The sequence below is a fragment of the Saccopteryx leptura genome, chromosome 3 (assembly GCF_036850995.1).
Source record: "Saccopteryx leptura isolate mSacLep1 chromosome 3, mSacLep1_pri_phased_curated, whole genome shotgun sequence".
NCBI lineage: Eukaryota > Metazoa > Chordata > Mammalia > Chiroptera > Emballonuridae > Saccopteryx > Saccopteryx leptura.
Genome location: NC_089505.1, coordinates 8,070,744 through 8,086,948, shown reverse-complemented (window position 1 = coordinate 8,086,948; position 16,205 = coordinate 8,070,744). Strand labels below are relative to the sequence as shown.

Genomic DNA, 16,205 nt, shown 5'->3' with positions numbered 1-16,205 from the left:
CGATGCTTTATCCCACTGCACCACCACAGGTCAGGCATGGGAGTCTGTTTCTTGATCTCCTTTCTTTGCACTTATTTAAAAAAAAAAAGAATGAAAGAAAAATAAAAGCAGGCAGGGTTTTTGGACGCCAGTGCACTGACCTGTACTTCAGAAGCAGTTTCAGGACCATGGAGCGGATGACAGGCAAATCTTGTCCACAACGTCGTCAAAGGGAGACAGAGATTTTGTGTGTTCACGGCACCCTTTAACCGGAGTGAGGTAAGCTCACTGGTCACACCAGACATGTGACAACAAGAGGGAGACTGGATGTCTAGACTCCTAGGAAGAAAGCAACTTACTCTGGAGCTCATTTCTTAAGAGGTTCTTTTTTTTTTTTTTTTTTTTTCATTTTTCTGAAGCTAAAAACGGGGAGAGACAGTCAGACAGACTCCCGCATGCGCCCGACCGGGATCCACCCGGCACGCCCACCATGGGGCGACGCTCTGCCGACCAGGGGGCGATGCTCTGCCCATCCTGGGCGTCGCCATATTGCGACCAGAGCCACTCTAGCGCCTGGGGCAGAGGCCACAGAGCCATCCCCAGCGCCCGGGCCATCTTTGCTCCAATGGAGCCTTGGCTGCGGGAGGGGAAGAGAGAGACAGAGAGGAAAGTGCGGCGGAGGGGTGGAGAAGCAAATGGGCGCTTCTCCTGTGTGCCCTGGCCGGGAATCGAACCCGGGTCCTCCGCATGCTAGGCCGACGCTCTACCGCTGAGCCAACCGGCCAGGGCCTCTTAAGAGGTTCTTTTGCACAAAGAGCAGAGACAGAAGAGCTTCGACCACATCCTGAGTGGGGGACAGTTGTCTTTGAAGCACATGGTAGACACCAGGTCCACAGAGAAGCTGGTGCACATCTGTCGGAAGTGGAAGTACTTCTCAATGGCATCCCTTGGAAATGGTGGAAAATTACAGTCAAAGGGCTTATAGGATGGGCTCCCAATTCCCTCCATACTCAGTGCTTTGCGATGCAGAAGGCATTTTGATTTTTTTTTTTTTTTTGTATTTTTCTGAAGCTGGAAATGGGGAGAGACAGTCAGACAGACTCCCACATGCGCCCGACCGGGATCCACCCGGCACGCCCACCAGGGGGCAACGCTCTGCCCCTCCGGGGCATCGCTCTGTTGCAACCAGAGCCAGTCCAGCGCCTGGGGCAGCGGCCAAGGAGCCATCCCCAGCACCCGGGCCATCTTTGCTCCAATGGAGCCTCGCTGCGGGAGGGGAAGAGAGAGACAGAGAGGAAGGAGAGGGGAAGGGGTGGAGAGGCAGATGGGCACCTCTCCTGTGTGCCCTAGCCAGGAATCAAACCCGGGACTTCTGCACGCCAGGCTGACAATCTACCACTGAGCAAACCGGCCAGGGCCTTGATTTTTTTTTACACAGAGGCAGAGATAGACAGGGACAGACAAGAACGGAGAGAGATGAGAAGCATCAATCATTAGTTTCTCATTGAGCGTTGCGACTTCTTAGTTGTTCATTGATTGCTTTCTCAATGTGCCTTGACCGCGGGCCTTCAGCAGACCGAGTAACCCCTTGCTCGAGCCAGCGAGCTTGGGTCCAAGCTGGTGAGCTTTTTGCTCAAACCAGATGAGCCCGCACTCAAGCTGGTGACCTTGAGGTCTCGAACCTGGATGCTTCCGCATCCCAGTCCGACGCTCTATATACTGCGCCACCGCCTGGTCAGGCGGCATTTTGATTTTTTAAACAAAAACATGTAAACATCTCCTGACATGGCTTGGAGGGGCCTGGAGAACAGTGCCAGGAAGGATGTGCTCATCTCCTTCTAAGAACCCCTGAGCTTTTGGACCAGCTGGCTAACCTCTTAAGTGTGTGTCAAAGACCCCACCACAGGGCTGGCCCCAGAAAGGAGGAAAGGGGAGGAAGCCAAGCCCTTCCCACGGGACTCCCGTTAACTTTAATGACCTACCCCAAAGAGTACTTAGCCAGCCCGCAGCTTACCCTCGGGTCATAGAACATGAACGGCTGTACCACAACAAGAGGAAAAACCACCTACATTCCTTTGTTCTCTTGGTGACGACTTTATATAACTTAAGACTGTCTGGTTTGCTGTCTCCCAAATCTATACACATGTATGTCTGCGGGAGACAATAATTTTGAGACATTAGGTGTTATTATGAAGGTCTATTTTCTCTGTTGGAATAGTCCCTTATGACCACGTTTCCTAAAGTTAACAGAGTTCTATTTCTGAATACCGTATTGGCGAAAAAGAAAGAACCTTTCTTAAGAGAAAGGATATTCTACCTATGTTTGTGGAAAACCTTTAGAGAAAAGTTGCCAGGCAAGTCGGTTAAACACAAGGGGCATCTCATCTGTGTAGAAATGAGCCAGGATCGGACACAGCCCAGGCAGAACACGTGCTCACAAGGCAGGCAGGCAGGCAGGGTCGTGTGCGTCTCCCAGGCAGACAGGGCACGGCTGGACTCCATACCTAGGATCCAAGGCCAGTGGTCAGTGCTAAAGCACAGAAGCTGGCTGGGAGACACTAGAAACACCAATGGTTCAACGTCCTCTCCCTCGTGGGTCCCAAACCAAAGGTCTCACCGGGTAAACATCCCGCTGGCCTCTTCCTTACATTCACAGAGAGCGGTCATCACTACCACAAAACGCTTGTGGGTCTTGATGTCAGAGTTCTCGTGCAGGTACTGGAGGAGAAAGGCAGTGACCAGCAAGAGAATTAGCAATAAGGAAGGGCAAGGTTGGCCAGGCCAGGTGAACCAAGATCTTCTCCAACCCATGGCAATAGAGACGGCACCCACCCGGCTGGCCTGCTGATGGGGAACCAGGACTGTTCCATCTGTCTGCAGGGAGAGGCCTTGCTTGTGCTTAGCAGTGTCTTTTTTTTTTTTTTTTCTTTTTGTACTTATTTCAGTGTCTTTAGCTTTGAATGCTCTTTGTGACCATGCCACTTTTGGGAGAAGGTTGGTGTTCTCAACTTCCGATTGCTCCCTCTTCCTATTTTTAAGGTCTAGTCCCTCCTCCCTCTATAAGAGATTTCAAACTTTAAATGATAATACAGCGACCACTTGTGAATCTACCACCAAGCTTTAAGAAATCTTATTTGTTTTGGAACATTTGCTTTAGATTACTTTTTAAAGAAACTAGATGTTACAGCTAAACTGCAATCCAAATGTATCCGTCCTCTCCCCAAAGAGACTGTGGGGTCTTTATCCATATGTAAAGACGCTGTTATTGTTCTAAGTAGTTTTGTCTTCTTTTTTTTTTTGTTTTTTTTACAGAGACAGAGAGAGTCAAAGAGAGGGATAGATAGGGACAGAGAGGAACAGAGAGGGAGATGAGAAGCATCAATCATCAGTTTTCGTTTTGACACCTTAGTTGTTCATTGACTGCTTTCTCATATGTGCCTTGACCATGGGCCTTTAGCAGACCGAGTACCCCTTGCTCGAGCCAGTGACCTTGGGTCCAAGCTGGTGAGCTTTTGCTCAAACCAGATGAGCCCGCTCAAGCTGGCGACCTTGGGGTCTCGAACCTAGGTCTTATGCATTCTAGTCCGATGCTCTATCCACTGCACCACTGCCTGGTCAAGTGTGTTCTGAGTAATTTTAAAGATAGGAACATTCCGCTTGGCCAGACAGTGGCGCAGTGGACAGAGCATCAGACTATGACATAGAGGACCCAGGTTCAAAACCCCAAGGTCGCCGGTTTGAGAACAGGCTCACCAGCTTGAAAGCAGGGTCATTGGCTTAAGTGTGGGATCACAGACATGACCCCATGGTCACTGGCTTGAGCCCTGAGGTCGCTGGCTTGAAGCCCAAAGGTCATTGGTTTGAAGCCCAAGGTCGTTGGCTTGAGCCCAAGATCACTGGCTTGAGCCAGTCACTTGCTCTGCTGTAGTTTGCTGGTCAAGGCACATATGAGAAAGCAATCAGTGAACTAAGGCGCTGCAACAAAGAACTGATGCTTCTCATCTCTCACCCTTCCCGTCTGTCAGTGCCTATCTGTCCCTCTCTATCTCTGCCTCTGTTTAAAAAAAAAAAAAAGATAGGAACATTTGTATGCATGAATAAAGATACTGTTATTGTTTTGAATGGGTTTAAACTTTGCATCACACTGTATCTAAGCTTCTGCAACCTGCTTTCTTCATCACTACATGAAGGTCCAGCTCATTCCTGGTAACTAACCGCTATAGGATACCATCTGATGACTGTACCAGTTCCCTTTTATCCCACTGTTGGACAGGTAGAATGTTCCTAGATTTTGCAAGTAGTGGCCAGGCTGGTCTGGGCACTGAGGATCGGGCTGGAGCCCTTCCTCCTCTGCTGTCCCAAAGGTTTCACTGCACGTCCTGTGCATGAGTGGCTTCTCTAAAACGATGTGCTCTGACTTGGCACGCAGGATAGGGTGAGCAACTGAAGAATTAAACACAGAAAACCCGGCAGCCTCTGTGACAGGATCACTTCCCTTTGCAGTTCTAGCTGACCTTGTCAGATAAAGGTCAGGCTATGCTGCAGTTACTCTTTGTGTGGGACAGACAGATGCTGCATGCTGAGACAAGCCTAAGTGCTCACCTTGTCGAGCAAGAGGACATACTTGGTCACCAGCTAGTCCAGCTCGGGCATGCAGCTCCTGGTCCCCAGCAGGACGTGCTCCACAAAGAGCACCACGGAGGAGATGCGGTGCCAGAGGTTTCTGTCAAGAGAGGGCGCCACCCACTCAGCTGATGAGAGAGCCAGAGAAGCCACGGGAGGGGGGCTCTGGAGGAGGAAGATGAGCCACGGATAGGGGTGCCAGCAGAGAGAGAGACCGGTGTGGGCCCTGTCATGCGCTGCCTGGCCTCTAGCGAGTTTGGCTTCTCATTAGACTCCGCATGGAGGTCACCTGGGGTGGCACATTCTTGTCTCAGCTGTGCCTGCTGAGTGCCACTGAGCCCGCACAGCCAGCACAGGACTTGTCCACCTCGAATGACTGCCCTGAATGTGCCCCGCTCCACACTGTCCTGTGTGGGGTCCTTTCTGGCTGTTCCACTGTCACAGCATTCCTGCCATGGGGTCCCAGTGCCTGCTCACCCTTCTGTCACCCCCTCATTCCGTGTACTTCCTGCACATGGTTTCTTCTTCTCTGTGTCTTTTTTTTTTTTTTTTTTTTTTTTTGTATTTTTCTGAAGCTGGAAACAGGGAGAGATAGTCAGACAGACTCCCGCATGCGCCGGACCGGGATCCACCTGGCACGCCCACCAGGGGGCGACGGTCTGCCCACCAGGGGGCGATGCTCTGCCCCTCCGGGGCGTCACTCTGTCGCGACCAGAGCCACTCTAGCGCCTGAGGCAGAGGCCAAGGAGCCATACCCAGCGCCCGGGCCATCTTTGCTCCAATGGAGCCTCGCTGCAGGAGGGGAAGAGAGAGACAGAGGGGAAGGAGAGTGGGAGGGGTGGAGAAGCAGATGGGTGCTTCTCCTATGTGCCCTGGCCGGGAATCGAACCTGGGACTTCTGCACGCCAGGCCGACGCTCTACCACTGAGCCAACCGGCCAGGGCTCTTCTCTGTGTCTTTAGTGCCAATTGGAGGCCTGGCATTGGGGGCAGTGGTGGTGCATTGATGTTAAGGGAATGAAGGAGAAAGGGGCTCCTTCCGTGCAGGGGTATCTGCGTCGTCTTTCTCTCTGAGCTGCCTGGGACTCAGCACAAGTGGAAGGGGCTCTGAGTGCAGCTCCAGTGACTCACCTGACTTCCCTGATGGTGTCTCGGCCAGGCCTCTGTGGTCTGGCACGTACCCGTCGGAGCAGAGGAGTCCCAGAGGGATGGACAAGTTCTTCACCGTCTGTAGCCATGCCTCGGGACTGGGCTTCAGCAGGCCCCCCGTCAGCAGCTCAGTACAGGCCATTGTTGCAAACGCATCCAGGGTCTGGGGGTGGAGAGCAGACCTGCGATGCAGCGCTTCCTTGGCCCCTTTAGTGGCTCTAAATCCCAAGCCCAGAGGCCCTGGCAGTTAGCTCAGTGTGCTCGCACGGTACCTGCGCACAGCCTCCTCTTGATGGTCTGGGAAGACAGCAGGCCCTGTTTTCTGTGTCTTGACATGTGTTGTGCCAATGTAGGTGCCCCATGCAGGGGTCTCCTATCTGGAGCATGGCTGTCAGCTTTCTTTCCCAGAGAGGCCCGGGAGCACCCTCCCACCTGCTTAAGGAAGGCCAATCCCTGGCTGGAAGAACTAACTGTCCCCAAGAATGGTCATAGCATCTCATGTCCAGCCCAGCTGTGGCTCTGTGTGGCGCTGGTTAGGCTGTCTAGAATTGGGGGATGAAGAGTCAAGATTCTGGAGAAGTTGTGGAGCCGGATCCTGAAATGCTGATAGGCCAGGTGAACCCATGGGAGAGACAGCTCCTCCTCGGGGCTTCCTGCTGTCAATTGGTAGACGCAGGACCACAGAGCTGTCCGCGGGAACTGGGGTAAGAGAGTGTGTACGTGTTAAGTCACACACACAGACATGTTGCTGCTCATGGAAAACTGGGACGATTCAAAACATGGCAGGAAAGGGAAACTTAGGCATACTGGCACTGTTCCTCGTCTACCTCTTGGTGTCATCCACTCCTAGCATTTGAACACCCCTACCTGTCCTCCTTGTTGTCCCCAAGTGAGGGTCACAGTATCACTTTTCATCATGAACGGTTTCTCTGTTCTTAGGTGTACTTGAAGAGCACCGTCTTTACTGGCTGTGCAATCCCGATCGAAGGGCCGCAGGGGGCGCCCTTCATTTGTCCAACCCCTATTTTTGGACACTTAAATGGTTTCTCATCTTCCATTTTTAGCAACAAAGCTAGAAAGAACATTCTTAGGACTAAGCTGTTTGACCACATGTGCAACAATGCTCTCTGGACAGAATCCGCAGTTCAGTTTCTGTAAGGTCACTTGTTTGCCTTGCCAAGGAGTGTTCAGGAAGCTCTGTGCTGGTCACACGGCTGTCTGCAATGAAAAAACTGCTGGCCTTTTTAAAAAAACAGTATTGCCATGGGGACAGGTAAAGAGAGTCTCTTCAACTCTTCATGTTTTGTTGATTACTAGTGAGTTTGAGCAGTTTTACAAATGTTTTCTGGCCTGACCTGTGGTAGCGCACTAGAACGCTGAGGTCGCCTGTTCAAAACCTGGGGCTTGCCCAGTCAAGGCACATGTGGCAGTTGATTCTTCCTGCTCCTCCCCACTCTTCTCTCTCTCTTCTAAAGGGAATTTTTGTAAATAACTTTAAAAAATGCTTTCTGGATGCCTGTATAATTCTGTGAACAGTTGGTTTATAACTTCTACTCCTTTTTAAAAAATCGGGCGAATTTTCTTATTGACTCCTAAGCATACTTTATTAATCCTTAATTATGTTCTCCAATCTGTCCCTTTCCTTTTTTACGTACAAAGTTTGAAGGAAGTATCTTTCTGTTGAAATTTCCGTTATTATTATTATCCTGTAATAGTCTGTTAAACATTTGCCTAATTTCCTTTCAGAGAAGCTAAGCATTTAAAAAGAAGGTGTTCCAGGGACATTGGAGATCTTCATCATGTTGCTAGAGAGTTCCCTGTTTTAGGGGCCTGGGCGATGGGCCGAGGGTGCGGCAGCCTGTCAGAAACCAGGTTCCTCCCGGACCAAGTCCTGTCCCGCAGCACTGAACCGGGGTCCTCCCGGACCAGGTCCTGTCCCGCAGCACTGAACCAGGGTCCTCCCGGACCAGGTCCTGTCCCGCAGCACTGAACCAGGGGTCCTCCCGGACCAGGTCCTGTCCCGCAGCACTGAACCGGGGTCCTCCCGGACCAGGCCCTGTCCCGCAGCACTGAACCGGGGCCCTCCCGGACCAGGCCCTGTCCCGCAGCACTGAACCGGGGCCCTCCCGGACCAGGCCCTGTCCCGCAGCACTGAACCGGGGCCCTCCCGGACCAGGCCCTGTCCCGCAGCACTGAACCGGGTCCTCCCGGACCAGGCCCTGTCCCGCAGCACTGAACCGGGTCGTCCCGGACCAGGCCCTGTCCCGCAGCACTGAACCGGGGTCCTCCCGGACCAGGCCCTGTCCCGCAGCACTGAACCGGGGTCCTCCCGGACCAGGTCCTGTCCCGCAGCACTGAACCGGGGTCCTCCCGGACCAAGTCCTGTCCCGCAGCACTGTTTGCAGCCAGTCCACACTGCCCCAGCGTCAGCACTTACCATTGGTTCTTCTGCCGCGGGCACCCTCATGGTCAAGAGCACGAAGTCCTTCAGGTAGCAGCCGAGCAGTTCCTGCCTCTCCTCCTTGCAGAGCTGAGCGAGGAAGCAGCCCAGAGGACTCTTCTGGAAGATCTCTACAAACTTACTGGATGCCCCTGAGGGGGAGACCAGAGTGGCCCGGGGTGAGGACGCCACTCCAGTGCGTCCCTGTCCCTCTGCTCGGGACACGTAGCCCCCATAGCTGGGCCCGCCGCTCCGCAGACACTCGCAGCGGGGAAGGGTCGCTGACCAGCAGCACAGGAGAGTGGGTGGCCTGACTCTAAGATCATTGCGTTGATGCATTCCATATTTCCTGGGGGAAGGGCAGACACAAAGGCAGAGTTGATGTTCCATTTCAGTCACAAACAGCCTCACTAGCCCCAAAAGGAGAAGACGGCCCAAGACAGACCGAATGTGTGTCTGAGTCCTGATGCATCTCAGGAACCCCAGGATCAGAAAGAGTGGGCTGCTCTCTAGGACTGGGGGGCACATTCTGCTCAAACTAAAGATCTGCCTCTGGGAATGGGGCGCTGCCCCATGTGGCATGCTACCATGGCAAAGCAGGGTCAGTTGGAGTGGCCTCGAAACAGAAAAACTCCTTCCTCTGGGGACAGGTGGCTTCAAGTTTGCTCAGAAAAAGTGGCAGGAGGCTTGCTTAGAAAAATAAGCTCATCTTCAAGGATCTTAATCTGTGTATTTTAAAGATTTTAAAGGCAGAGCTATAAGCCAACCTTTTAAAAATATTATTTCATTATGGAAGATGACTTCTCCCAAAGCATCATGTGAATATTGGTTTTCCTGGCACACCAATGGCCAGACCACTTGGCATGTCACAGACAGCTAGGCAAGGTGCCACAGGGTTCTGAGGGGACACAGTCAGCTTGGACGGAGGCACTCTGCTCTTGAAACTGGCAGTTGTTGAGAAAGCACCGACCGAGGACATTGGAGTCCTGGGGCCCTCGCTGTCCAGGACGCTCAGAATGAGAATGACTAGCCTGTGACAGGCTCCTGGGCTCTCTTCCTGCCACAGCGATCCCTTACAGTGTTCCCCTGGATGTACCTGCAGCCTTGGAGATGTTCTGAGCCTGGACCCACAGCTCCTCCAGGTAGTCCCTGATCCTCCAGCTGAATGGGACAGCGTTGCAGACATTGTCCGAGAGGTTCATGTGGCTCTGCACCAGGATGTGGGACATCTCATTCTTGGACCTGCAGTTGGGCAAGTGAGGTCAGAAAACAGTCAGTGAAGTATCACTCAAAATGTAAGACAGGAGCCACCTCCCCCCAGCCCACTGTTCTTAGCTCTCAAGACTGAGGAATGTTTGCCTGATCAGGCAGTGGCGCAGTGGATAGAGCGTCGGACTGGGATGCAGAAGACCCAGGTTCGAGACCCCAAGGTCACCAGCTTGAGCGCGGGCTCAGCTGGTTTGAGCCAAAGCTTACCAGCTTGAGCTCAAGGTCACTGGCTCGAGCAAGGCATTACTCGATCTGCTGAAGGCCTGCGGTCAAGGCACATATGAAAAAGCAATCAATGAACAACTAAGGTGTCGCAATGCGCAATGAAAAACTAATGATTGATGCTTCTCATCTCTCTTCATTCCTGTCTGTCTGTCCCTGTCTATCCCTCTCTCTGACTCTCTCTCTCTCTCTGTCTCTGTAAAAAAATAAAAATTAAAAATTAAAAAAAAAAAAAAAAAGACTGAGGAATGTTTAAGGTAATGAAGCCAGTCCTCTGGTCTGTGTCACAGCTCAGGTTTCTGTTCTAAAGGAATTCAAGGATGGCCTTGTGTAATCTATTGTGCAGACAGACCAAGCCTGGGAGGGGTCAAGTAGGCTGGCTACAGTCTCAGGGAGCCAGGGCTTTGCCGTGCCCTGTGCAGACAGGACATGAGGTCAGAACGAGTTTGTCTCATGTTCAAGTGTTGAGTCTGTCTTCTCGGGGTCTCCACCAGTGATTTTGAATTTCACTTAACTCATTTTTTTTTAAGGTGAAAGGACAGGAGATAGTGAGGCAGACTCCTGCATGCACCCTCACCAGGATCAACCTGGCAACCTCATCTGGGGCTGATGCTTGAGTACTGAGCTATTTTTAGTGCCTGAGGCTGATGCATTCCAAGGGAGGTATCCTCAGCACCCGGGGCCAACCTCAAACCAATCAAGTCAATGGCTGAGGAGGGGAAGAGGGAAAGAAGGGGGCAAGGGAGGGGGAAAGCAGACAATCACTTCTCCTTTGTAAAGAAGCCCCCTAAAATCCAAACAGGAAGCTTTGGGGAGTCACACAGGAGTGGACCTAGGGCTAGGCTCTGAGAGCCCCACCACACAGAGAGAAACCAGGAAGCACATAGACGACGCAGTTCTCCCACTGCAGCCTCTCCGAAAAGATGGAGTGGATGACGGTGATGCTCGTCATGTCATGATCTGAGGGCACGGAATGTGGCCGGCGCCTGAAGCCCAGATTCCTCAGATGCCACTAAACTCCTCCCACAGGCCGTGAGGCTACACCAAGTGCCAGACTAAGTGTGACTATCCAGTCAGGGCCCTGTGTGCTATTGGACACGTGGAAGAGCAGACTCCGACTGCCACAGTGCTGGGTGCTTCCTCACCACAGGCAGGAAGTCCTCTACTCACCTGGTATCGCTCATCACAACAGGAATGTTCAGAAGCTTAATGTCCCTGAAAATAAACATCCAAAGGTCTCTGGCCCAGGATGGAGTGTCAGGCGTGGCCAAGAGCTCTAGGTTGCCATCTCTGTCGATGACAGACACTATGCTCGCCAGGAGAGGGGTCACTGCACCCTGGACGCGCCTCCAGAGGGTGTGCCTGCAGTGAGGGAGACAGCATGTGGCTAGCCCAGAGTGAGCTTTTGTCACTGGGGGTTTTGTACACTAGACCTGAGTAGTGATATATATAAATGTGATTGTTTCTGTTAATTGCATTACACTGTCACTGTAATTAAGTTTATATAGAATAAACTACAATTCATTTAAAAAACTCTTGTGGTAAAATATGAGACGGCCCTGGCTGGTGGCTCAGTGTATGGACGTCCCAGGTTCAATTCCCAGTCAGGGCACACAGAGGAAGCAATCATCTGCTTCTCCCCCCTTTCTTCTCCCCCTTCCCTCCTTCTTCCCCTCCCACAGCCAGTGGCTCAACTGGTTCGAGCATGGCCTTGGGCACTGAGGGTAGCTCAGTTGGTCCAAGCACGTCAGCCTCGAGTGCTAAAAATAGCTCAGTACTAAAGCATCAGTTCCAGATGGGTTTGCCGGGTGGATTCCAGTTGGGGCACATGTGGGAGTCTACCTCACTATCTCCCCTCCTCTCACCTAAAAACCCAAACAAAACAAAACATGAGACCTTGGCCAGTTGGCTCAGTGGTAGAGCATTGGCCCAGTGTATGGAAGTCCCAGGTTAGATTCCCAGTCAGGGTACATAGGAGAAGCGAACACCTGCTTCTCCATCCCTCCTCCTCTCACTTCTTTCTCTTTCTCTTCCTCTCCTGCAGCCATGGCTCGATTGGAGCAAGTTGGCCCTGGGTGCTGAGGATGGCTCCATGGCCTCCACCTCAGGTGGTAAGAAGAGCTCAGTTGCTGAGCATCGAAGCATCGCCCCCTAGTGGGCTTGCCACATGGATCCTGGTCTGGCTGCTAGCAGGAGTCTGTCTCTGCCTCTCCTCCTCTCACTTAACACAAAATAAAACAAAACAAAACGAACAAAAAACAATGAGGCATCTCTTGCTAGTTAATTAATACTAGGGAGAAAAATGCAGGATTTTCAAAAGAAGAAAATACCCACTTCAGTTTCTTAGCTCTATTGTATGTAGGGACCTGGAGAGAATTCAAACCCATCTACTGAAGAAACAAAGCATGACAATGACCCAAGAGGTCACTTGATTGGAGGGAGAAAAATGCCTAAGTAGAAAAAGTGCAGAGACTACAAAAGGGGAAGGGAAGCACTGGCTACAGGGAGAGGCAGGGAAGTCACTCCAGGACAAGCATGCAGACTCTGGGCTCCGGGTACTGGAAAATCCTGAGTGTGAAGAGCACCAGGGTTTGGACTGTTTAATCCCAAGAGGGCAAAGGACTGAGGTCCAAAATACACGGATGGTGAACATTCGTTCCCAAGGCTGCGGTCATGGACTGGCTGCCCCAGAGCTCTACTTGCCTCCTGACACCTGACACCAGTGTGCAGTTCTGCCCTGTCCCCGACCAACAGGTGAGATGGGTCAGTCCTGGGGCTACAGCAAATGGCAGAGCTGTCATGGGTGGGACGCCTGACCCCTCTGAACACCCGGCAAATGAGGAGATGAGCAACAAAAGCGGTGTGTAAAGGGGGGCCCCTGACGACACAGACTTTAAGAAGTATTTATGTAAAATAAAGTATTTGATGAAGTACACTGGCACAGCCAAGGGGCACAGAAATCCTTCTAAGGTTCGTATCTTATAAAATTCCTGACTCAGGAAGTAGAATTAGGAAAGAAATTAAGGATAATTGGAGGGGTGGAGAAGAAGCAGAGACCCCTACAGTAATAAAACCCCATTGATGAGCCCCCACCCGGTTGTGTTCCAGTCCCGCCTACTCGTACACCCAGAGCGGAGTCCAGCAGAGCCTGGGCCACTGGACCCAGAGGGGCCAAAGGATGAGAAAAACCTTCATTCAGAGACGAGAGAGCTGAGGCCAGAGTCCCAAAGAAAGTCTACGCAATCCTGCCGCTCAGGCATGGACAGAATTTTCCACCTGGGATTCGAACCGGCCCCTCCTTCCTGGGCCACACTGGTCATCATGGTGGTTTTAGAGAAAAAGGACCACAGGCAATAAGTGAATTCTCCAGGAGCTTGTTCTTCTAGTTAGAGAATAACTTCAAGTAGGAGGTCTGGAGAAGTAATTCCTCTCCCCTCCCTGCACATCACCTTTTTAATTTAATGACCTCAAACAGAATCTGTTTCTATGGTTTGTTACATGCTGGCGAACGGCTACATCCTCCAAGAACAGATTTAAACACACACACAAGTAGAGAAAAGAGTCTGCAAGCCCCCATAGAACCCCTATCCAGACCATCTTAGACTTTTCTTGGGGGGAAGACACTTTGAATAGCTGAAAGAAAGAAACTCGAGAGCTCTGACCTTGCACAGGCTGCCTGTCAGTCACCCCACTGTTTTGCAGGCCCCTCCCTGGTGGCTTTCATCAGGTACCTGAACGTGCCCGCCTCCTGGAGGGCATCGGGGTTGGAGGCTTCCTGCACCACCCACTCCTTCCTGTGTGACATGCAGCTTTGCTCCTGCTGTGTTAAGAGGTCGTGGAGGCGCATCTTGGTGACCCACAAGAAAGCAACTGCAACACAGCAAAGGGGACACACCAACCAACATTGCCACATGCCACGCCCCTGCTGAGGTCCAGGGGTGCAGCCCGGGCCACCTGGAGCCTGGCCAGGTCTCCAGCCGAGGCCGGGCCCCGCTGGGGTCCCCAGCACTCACCTCCGGGCTCCCAGTCCTCGCTGAGGAGGCTGAGCAGGATCCCCGCCCACCGCACCTTCCGCTGACTGGGCGTGCCCAGGTCGCGGAGCAGGCCCACTGCACTCTGGATGGAGCTCCGCAGCAGGCTGTCAGTGTCCAGGGCTGCTGTCTGCCGGACACAGGCAGGCTCCTGTCAGCCACCCAAGCGTGGGCGAGGCCCAGCTGGAAACAGGTCCCCCCACGCCCACCCACCTGCCTGGCTTCCCTTAGAACTACTGCAGGTCCTCAGGACTCAGCTGGGGCTCAAGGGACAGAGCGAACACATCCAGGAGATGGCACGGAAAGCCCACATGCGCCCCCTCCTGTAATTCTTCTGCAGCATGCAGGAAAATGGTGCCAGGTTAGCCCGGTCTGCCCGTCTAGTCCTCAGCTTCTCTGGGGGCAGGTGTGGAGCGCCGGAGGGTGACCAGCAGCTCTGGGGAGGCCCCAGGAACAAGGGAGCTGAACTCACATGGCTTCTCCTGGGCTCAGAGGTCTTGCTCTCCACTACCTCGGAGCTGTCTGTTTCCATGTCCACATGGGTCTCGGCCCTCGGTTCACCAGTCTCTGTTTCCATCCCCTCCTCATGGCTGTCTCCAGCCCTGTGTCCCATCTCGGCTACAAGAAAAGCAACATAATCAACCTACTGCCCAGAAGACGGCCCTGAACTGCATGCAGGGTACCGGCTGGCAGCCGTTCCATGGGTCCTGGCTCCAGCAGGGTCCCCAAGGAGAGGCCTGGGACATGCAGAACCCCCAGTCTGCCCCTCAGGTGTCCTCAGAAGGGACCCCTCACTTCCAAGCAAGGCTCCAAGGGCCGATGATACAGGAAGAGAAGGTGACATATGCCACAGGTGTCATTTCTGTAGCCCTCTGCACCCACAGACAACTTTTCCCAGTGGAAATATTGCCTCCTGCATGGCCTGGGAAAGCAGTAGGGATGCCTGGGAGCCGTCCCAGCTGCCGCTGAGAGGCAGGATCGAGGGCTCTGGCAATGGAAGCACGGGGGCCCTGTTCTCACAGCACACTGCAGCACTCCCGACACTGCCTGACCACATGGCCTCCCTCCCGCATCCCCAGAGATTTTCCCCAAGACATACACACAGACCCACCGTCTGGCTCAAACAGCTGGCTGATGGTCACGTTCTGTAGCTTCGTCACGTCAGAAACCATGACCGTGGACTTCGGGAGGTCGTCGATGTGCACGGAGTGCCACAGCCCTGTAAAGAGCAAAGCCCCTAGCCTGCTGGCATCTTTTCCGGTTTACCCATCTGTCAGAGCAGGAGGCACCACGTCTTGGTGCTGACCCGCACTGCTGAGTGACAGTCTGACACATGCTGTGTCTCAATAGCCCAACACTGCAATCCTTGTGAGCCTGAAATAACCAGCTGGTCCAGGCCCCCCAAAGAAGGGCTGCCGTCTTCTACATAGGTGGTATCCCATCTGCCCTGGCACAGTTGGTACAGGGCCGGGGGGCACCGGCAGGGCTGCCCTCCATCACCTAGGGAACTATTAAAGTAAACCGCTATGTGTCTATTTCTAGAATGCCAACGTTCTTACATGACAAATATTTGGTGAGCCATTCCTTAGGAGACAGGGAGGGAGGGGGAAGGAGAGAGGAAGACTGATTTAAGATAGCATGTCCCCCCACCCCAAAACAGGCACAACATATCAGTGTGTCCATGACAGATGAGTCGGGAAGGCCCTCTCAGCATTACCCATATAATGAAGGTGAGGAACCAGAGAGGCCGCATGCGTGTTCATCTAGAAGGTAATAAAGGAAATGCTACACGAGGAAGCTGCAAGTCCAAAGATAAGGGATTTTTTTCCCCCGGTAATCAGTGGTAACAAATCTAATTGCATCTGGACCAAAGACTGTTGAGATTGACATTAATTTTCTAATTTCAGACTTGTACACCCCAGGACCAAGTTAGACACAACTGAAGTGCTACACATAACCACAGTCAGTACTATCTTTCTCTCACCTCCGTGGAATCCCACGTAGGATGTTCCACTTCCCATCCAGGACAGTTTTGTGATGAAATAGACAAAGATGTAGTCCTTATTCCCTTGAACCGTTGATTTCATTTATAACGGAATACCTGTTTTTAAAACAAACACGTAAACCCAAAACAAATCAAAGCAAATAAAACCACAGCTGTGGCATGGCTGATGGGTGTCTGTCCTCAAAGCTGGCCTGCTCAAGCTTATGGTCTCACCTTATTTTTTTTCCAGTTTTCAATATATATCAGACCCTCCTGATTACCCCTCTTATGAGAGAATGAGGGCATGTTCTAGCCTATCCCTGCCCACTCCCATTCCTGTGTCCTCCTGCTTCGAAAAGAAATTTCTTACCAACTGGAACCCCTGACCTGGGATCTAGATGTGCTGCCCTAATGCCACCAAAGGCAAGTCTAGCAAAACTTTATACTGTAAGCAACAGGGCTCTGAGAACAGATGACCAGGGCATGACATATGGCTTCCAATGCTTTCA

The 16,205-nt window shown here is 52.4% G+C and overlaps 1 protein-coding gene across 1 annotated transcript in view; it reads right to left on the bottom strand.

Moving 5' to 3' along the window:
- Positions 1 to 16,205, bottom strand: part of LOC136398119 (E3 ubiquitin-protein ligase RNF213-like) — a 44,625-nt gene that overhangs the window by 13,751 nt on the left and 14,669 nt on the right. Inside the window, 20 exon segments of the mRNA XM_066372526.1 lie at positions 141 to 187; positions 190 to 242; positions 769 to 828; positions 831 to 925; positions 2,297 to 2,436; positions 2,438 to 2,483; positions 2,597 to 2,697; positions 4,582 to 4,702; positions 5,733 to 5,751; positions 5,754 to 5,911; positions 6,241 to 6,449; positions 8,188 to 8,342; positions 9,287 to 9,432; positions 10,852 to 11,043; positions 13,413 to 13,551; positions 13,695 to 13,842; positions 14,185 to 14,330; positions 14,812 to 14,931; positions 15,697 to 15,788; positions 15,790 to 15,813. Coding sequence (XP_066228623.1) covers positions 141 to 187; positions 190 to 242; positions 769 to 828; positions 831 to 925; positions 2,297 to 2,436; positions 2,438 to 2,483; positions 2,597 to 2,697; positions 4,582 to 4,702; positions 5,733 to 5,751; positions 5,754 to 5,911; positions 6,241 to 6,449; positions 8,188 to 8,342; positions 9,287 to 9,432; positions 10,852 to 11,043; positions 13,413 to 13,551; positions 13,695 to 13,842; positions 14,185 to 14,330; positions 14,812 to 14,931; positions 15,697 to 15,788; positions 15,790 to 15,813 — 2,211 coding nt within the window.